This window comes from Octopus bimaculoides, chromosome 24, assembly GCF_001194135.2.
Source record: "Octopus bimaculoides isolate UCB-OBI-ISO-001 chromosome 24, ASM119413v2, whole genome shotgun sequence".
Classification (NCBI taxonomy): Eukaryota; Metazoa; Mollusca; class Cephalopoda; order Octopoda; family Octopodidae; genus Octopus; species Octopus bimaculoides.
This window is the reverse complement of record NC_069004.1, coordinates 15,260,235-15,267,325: the sequence shown is the minus strand read 5'-3', so window position 1 is coordinate 15,267,325 and position 7,091 is coordinate 15,260,235. Positions and strand designations below refer to the sequence as shown.

The 7,091-nt window shown below is 37.2% G+C and overlaps 1 protein-coding gene across 1 annotated transcript in view; it reads right to left on the bottom strand.

Annotated features, from left to right (window-relative positions):
- The window catches only part of LOC106882227 (uncharacterized), a 21,775-nt gene that overhangs the window by 14,177 nt on the left and 507 nt on the right, over positions 1 to 7,091 (bottom strand). The window contains exon 1 of the mRNA XM_014932825.2: positions 6,660 to 7,091. This exon is cut by the window's right edge and continues 507 nt beyond it. Within this exon, the coding sequence (XP_014788311.1) occupies positions 6,660 to 7,091 (432 nt within the window). The remainder of the gene's footprint in view (positions 1 to 6,659) is intronic.

The window sequence follows — 7,091 nt, the reverse complement described above, 5'->3', positions numbered from 1 at the left end:
GCATGGGTTGGACGATTTGACTGAGGACTGGTGAAACCGGATGGCAACACCAGGCTCCAGTCTGATTTGGCAGAGTTTCTACAGCTGGATGCCCTTCCTAACGCCAACCACTCAGAGAGTGTAGTGGGTGCTTTTACGTGTCACCCGCACGAAAACGGCCACGCTCGAAATATATATATATATAAATAATCAATTCAAATACTCCCCCCCCCCAAAAAAAAAGAAGAAAAACAACGAACATGGGGACGTGCACAAGAAGTATATTAGCTTGATGCTCGGTGAAAGGAGAGAGTTTAACATTTCGAGCATAGCTCTTCATCAGAAAAGAGAAAAGTTAAAGTCCAAAAAAGGAGGAAGAGAAGAAATTGCCAATGGGCAACATGTAGTTACACATATTCATCATCATCATTATAGAACAGATAAGAGAAGTGAGGTCAAGAATAGACGTTTATTCCACACATTTACAGCTGTTTCATAATTTTGTAAGTTTTATGCATATAAATTATGCACATAAATACATATATAAATAAATATATGTGTGTGTTCACCCATACATACAATGGTGCTGGGAAGCAAACTAAGCGATTAATCCTCAGAATGATATATAGTAGTTGAAAACAGCAAGTCTACTATAGAGGGCAAGCTGACCGTACACATATATATATATATATATGTGTGTGTGTGTGTGTGTGTGTGTATATATATATATATATGTATGTATGTGTATATATATATATATATATATATATATATATATATATATATATATACACACACACATATACATACAAACATACATATATATATCCACCAGCAATAGATGTACTCAATGTGTTGCCATTTATGATTTGCTTTAAAAGAATAGTTACCATATATCATTCAAATTCAAAGAGAGAAGCAGTAGATAAATATAGCAAAGTCAGAAATAAAAAAGAAATTAAAAATTAAAATGTCCAGAAAAGTAAAAAAAAGTAAATAACAAAATAGATTTTCAAAGAAATTGGTTTCAAAGGAAGATATGGTTACTAAGTTAGAACTATTTTCCAAAGAAAGCTAGGTTGACCATGATAATATTAATTCAGATCATGATAATATTAATTTAGATCACTGGTTCTCAACTAGGGTCTATATGATCTGGGTGTCCATGTAAGATTTTTGAGGGTTCACAAATGTAAAATAGTAAATCATGGATCCATGGTAATGTTTTCAGGGGACCATGGACACATTTTACTTTAGATATATTTATTGTGAGTGTAAAGGCTCATGGCTCAGTGGTTAGAGCATCAGGTTACAATCATGAGATAGTGAGTTCAATTCCTGGACTGGGCTGTTTTTTTTTTTTGTGTTCTTGGACAAGGCACTTTATTTCACATTGCTCCAGTTCACTCAGCTGTAGACATGAGTTGTGACATCACTGGTGCCAAGCTCTATTGGCCTTTGTCTTTCTCTTGGATAATATCAGTGGTGTGTGGAGGGGAGGCTGATATGCATGGGCAACTGCTGGTCTTCCATAAACAACCTTGCCTGGACTTGTCTCGGAGGGTATCTTTCTAGATGCAATCCCATGATCATTCATGACTGAAGGGGGTCTTTACCCTTACCCTTTATATTTATTGCAAGAAACAGCTAGGTTTCTTTCTCTAATGCTTAACATAATTTAACATGTTTCTGGCCACAGAAAAAAAATGTTCTCTTAGAGAGTCTTATTGCAAACCTACACAAGTGAATGGGTGAAAAACAAAATAGGAATTTCAAAAGAAGTATGTATAAAACTAATTTTTAAACATTGAATGGCTATGGGGGTCCACCAGAATAAAATAGTAGTCAAAGGGATCCATAGGTAAAAAATAGAGACCCATAAGTTTAGATCAGCAGTTCTCAACCATGATCCATATGGCTCCTGAGATTTTGGGGGTCCATGCAGCAAAATAGTAAATTGGGGGTCCATGCAGCAAAATAGTAAATTGGGGGTCCATGCAGCAAAATAGTTAATTGGGGATCCACAATAGTATTTTAAGGACCCCTGAAAAAATTTTGCTTTAGATATATGTGTTGGTATGTATTGCAAGAAACAGTTAGGTTTCTTTCTCTAACATTTTACATAATTCAACCTACACAAGTTGATATGTGAAAAACAAAACTAGTGTTTGAACATTGAGTGACTATAGGGGTCTACTCATGTAAAGCAGTAAGCAAAGGGGTCGATAGATAAAAAATAGTTGAGAACCATTAGTTTAGATGAATAATAGAATAAATAAATAAATAAATAAACAAATAAATGATGAATAAATGAATAATGAATAAGGCATATAGTCAGTAGAAAGAGGGAGACATAAAAGGAGAGCAAAATAAGGCTTAGAATCAAATGAAAGTTCAGAAACAGAAAGGGGGGCTTAAGTTGTTGGAATTTCACATTGCTGGTTTTGAGGAATGGCAATACTTTCTCAAGAATCTTGGTATAGGATCCATACATGCATATTCTCTTTATATGAATAATCAAAAACACTTCAGTGCACATATTCATACATTCATATGTGAGTATTAACAAGTACAATCATATACTTTTCTCCATACCTGTGTTCACACACACACACACACACACACACACACATGCACACGCACACACACTCACACACATACAGTATGTCACAGAGCACTAATTTCAATGTAGTGATATAATAGTATGAGATTAAGAGTTAATTAATTAACGAAAACGGATTAAAATATTACTACATACAAAAAGTATCTGGGGAGACAATATTCATGCATTTGTACTGATTCAAGCTAAGTTAGGCTATTGTATTAACGATTATATGAGTTAAGATATTTTCCCTATTTTTATTGTTACATAAGTTATAAATAGGTATAGGTGTGGCTATGTGGTAAAAAGCTTGCTTACCAAATACATGGTTCTGGATTCTGTCTCACTGTGTGCCACCATGGGCAAGTGTCTTCTACTACAAGGCGGCGAGCTGGCAGAAACGTTAACACGCCGGGCAAAATACTTAGCGGTATTTCGTCTGCTGTTACGTTCTGAGTTCAAATTCCACCGAGGTTGACTTTACCTTTCATCCTTTCGGGGTCGATAAATTAAGTACCAGTTACACACTGGGGTCGATGTAATCAACTTAATCCCTTTGTCTGTCCTTGTTTGTCCCCTCTATGTTTAGCCCCTTGTGGGCAATAAAGAAATAAGTGTCTTCTACTACAGCCTTAGACTCACCAAAGCCTTGTGAGTGGATTTGGTATATGGAAACTGTAAGAAGCCCATCATATATGTGTGTGTGTGTCTTTGGTGTCTATGTCTGTCCCCGCCCCTCCCAACTACTTGACAATTGGAATTGGTATGTTTACATCCCTATAACTTAGCAGTTTAGCAAAAGAGACCAATAGAATAAGCACCAGGCTTTAAAAAAATTAAGTACTGGAGTCCATTCATTTGACTAAAAATTCTTCAAGGCAGTGCCCCAGCATGGCTACAGTCTAATGACTGAAACAAGTGAAAGATAAAAGATAAATGGATATAACGAGATAAAAGTATATGGATAAATAAACAAATAAATTGTAATTGTATAAATAAGATAGGGTAAAATGAGATAAGGTGAAATCAGGTGAAATGAAGTGCAGGAAATAAAATCTAGGATCAATCTAAAGAATTTAGAACAAACTATTTGTATTGTTCAAGCACTGGATTATATGTTAGTGGGTAAATAACAGTAAAGATATAAAAGGATTAATGGTACAAAATGCTGTACTTGAAATATTTGTAGTTAACTAGATGATATTTTAAAGATTAAAGGTAATCAACAAATCAAAATCCATACATATCAGTATTCCTTAGGGGTAGTGCTGAGCTGCTGATCAAATTAGTTCAGTTGAACCAGGATTAGATAAACTAATTAGGGTAAATTAAGGAAGAAAGTGAAGAAATCTGGAAAAGATGAAAATAGAGGTTATAATGTCCTGTGGGGGATATGCATATAAGGTTTCCAGTTGAAGTATTGTTAATCAAGTATTTAGATGAAGCTGCTATGTTAATTTTTTGAGTTGTGTTGGAATGACATGCTGTACAAATGCAAGCAATTCATTACTATTATTATTTAATTTAATTTATTATTATTATATCACCTCTTTGGTTGATAATATTCAGTTTGTACTTAATTATTTCATAAGCTTCAGTTATGCCCAAATTCCAAACACTGTTACTACCTTTGTATGGCTGTGTCTTACATATAATGGACCACACTATTTTGTGCTTGATTTCGTTATCAGTAAGTATCCAGGGAAAACCACCAAAAGATGTAATGTTAATTTTTCTCTCCTTAAAGCTGCAAGTATCCCTAGAGTGTCCATAGCTTGCACTAGGTACACATTGATCTTTGCTAAGTTAACTTTAAGACACTTTGATTCCAGGTTTTGCTTCCACACCTGGAATTGCTTTTCTAGTTCTGTTACCAATTCTGTTATGACAGCAAGATCATCAACATATAGTTGCTCCCATGGGAAACCAGTTTTAAATTTCTGTTATGGCCTGGTGGACGATGATGAATAGGAGGGGGTTGAGAAACAATTCTGCTGAACACTAAATTTGTCACTGTACTCATGGTTAACTCTTACCTAACTGACAGCACCCTTGTACATGGCCTATACAGCTTCCACAAGCCATTCTTCAATCCTTAGCTTCCTCAGAGCTCACCATATCACAAAGCGAAGTACAAACAGTAATGCTATATGGTAATGAGACATGGGCCCTAAATGCAGAGGACATATGAAGACTGTAGAGGAATGACGCTAGTATGCTTCAATGGAAGTGCAATGTCAGTGTGCACGTACAATAGAGTGCTAGTGTATTAAGAGGAATTAGATGTAGCGTGCAAGAGAGAAGACTATGCTGCTTTGGTCATATGATGCATACAAACGAGGACAGTTTTCATAATGGAAAGCCAATCACTTAAATTGAATGGAACTTGTGGAAGAAGGAGACCCAGAAAGAAATGGGATGAAATATTGAAGGGCAATCTCAACATGTTGAGTCTTACAGAGGAGATGAGAAAGGACTGAGATGACTTGCTTTTTGCAGTGTTTGAGAAGACTGATATCCTAAAACCACCTTGGTAATGCTTGTATGTGGGGCTCTAATCAATTCACTTAGTATTAATTGAAACAGCTGTAAGGGATGATGATTAACCTGTTGTTAATAATAAACAATTTTTAACTTCTCAATCTCCATTTTCTGTTTCTTCTTTTATATGACTATAAATTGTATGGTTTTATATATATACCTATTGTCTTAAGGAAATTAATTCTCCCAAAATATTAGATATTGAACCAGTATTTTCTTGGATGACACCATCCCTTCATGAGGCTAACACAACCTCTAATCGAATATATACATATATATAGAGAGAGAGAGATAGATAGATAGATAGATAGATAGAAATCATCAGTCAAATTTCCTACACACACACACACACACACACACACACACACACACACACAAAACAATTTCACTCATATCAAGTGTATGCTAAGTTTTCAAAAGGATCAATCATTGGTATAGGATGCCAAAAAAAAAAAAAAAGAAACATAAAATGTCTAGTAATTTGCATTTTAGTTATGTTAAGGGTCTCCAAGAGAAATCGGGAAAGATGGAACAAAACGACTTTCAAGGTCTGATATGGGGAAGGGGCTGCTTCCAAAGTTAGTGTTCTGTACTTTTCTCCTGTCTGTTTCTTTTTGCTTTTGCTAAGGATGGGTGGAAGGGTGTCCTTGCTTTTCCAGGCCCTGACTGGCTGACACTCACTCTCATAGGCCCTGCTGATAGTAAATGAGAAGGAAAATAATATTTTGTTGCTGTTGACCAAAATCTTGGAGATGCTGGGACTGAAGTAGGATAGCTGTGATAACTGGAAGGGTGAGAGGGCTTGTTCTGTTTGGTGATGGGACAAAACCATTCAAATTTTAGTAGTGGTAGTAAACGAGGAAACTTCTACAGGGTCACCCACCCTGCTAGAAATATCAACCTAATCTCCCTTGTCATGTTGGCACTCTGTCGCTTACGACGTCGAGGGTTCCAGTTGATCCGATCAACGGAACAGCCTGCTCGTGAAATTAACGTGCAAGTGGCTGAGCACTCCACAGACACGTGTACCCTTAACGTAGCTCTCGGGGATATTCAGCGTGACACAGAGTGTGACAAGGCTGGCCCTTTGAATTACAGGCACAACAGAAACAGGAAGTAAGAGTGAGAGAAAGTTGTGGTGGAAGAGTACAGCAGGGTTCGCCACCATCCCCTGTCGGAACCTCGTAGAACTTTAGGTCTTTTCGCTCAATAAACACTCACAACGCCCGGTCTGGGAATCGAAACCGCGATCCTATGACCGCGAGTCCGCTGCTCTAACCACTGGGCCATTGCGCCTCCACTCCCTTATGTCATACCCTACTGTTTTAAAACAATGAGGACGTGTTTGAATATGTAGTCCTAGACATGCTATGCTTGGACATAAAATGTACGGGATGGTCACATCTGCAATGTATTTGATTACAGGAATGGTTGATCAGGACTGACCTGGGGTTAAACGTCAACTACTACTGCTACTTTCGTCAGTTACATGTTACCACTTAAAAAGAAGAAAAACAAGAAGAGGTTTGTCACTCACCGTGCTATCTGTAAAAGATCGCCATCCGTAAGAGAGAAACCTCCATTGATTTGGACCTGTTCCATATTACTGAGAGGTGCCAGGCTCTCAACGACGGCTCTTGTCCACAAAATTGGTAGACGAAGATAACGCAGATTCCTCAAGCGGGGAATGAGAGAGAATACACTTTCGTAGACTGGTGACTGTTCTCTCCATATTAGTTTCTGTATGTGATGTCCGTAAACACGAAATATAGAACAGACGAGGCTAAAGTGCCAGTAGCTATACCGTGTCGGGTTAATATGTAATGATCGCCACAGTGTAGCTGTATGTTTTAATACGTCTCGCCATTTACGACAAACAAAAGCCAAAAGGGACAACTGGTCCTCTACAGGATGAAAGTACTGGAAGATCCTCGCTATGAGTTCACCCGGCAATTCGTTGATGTAACAT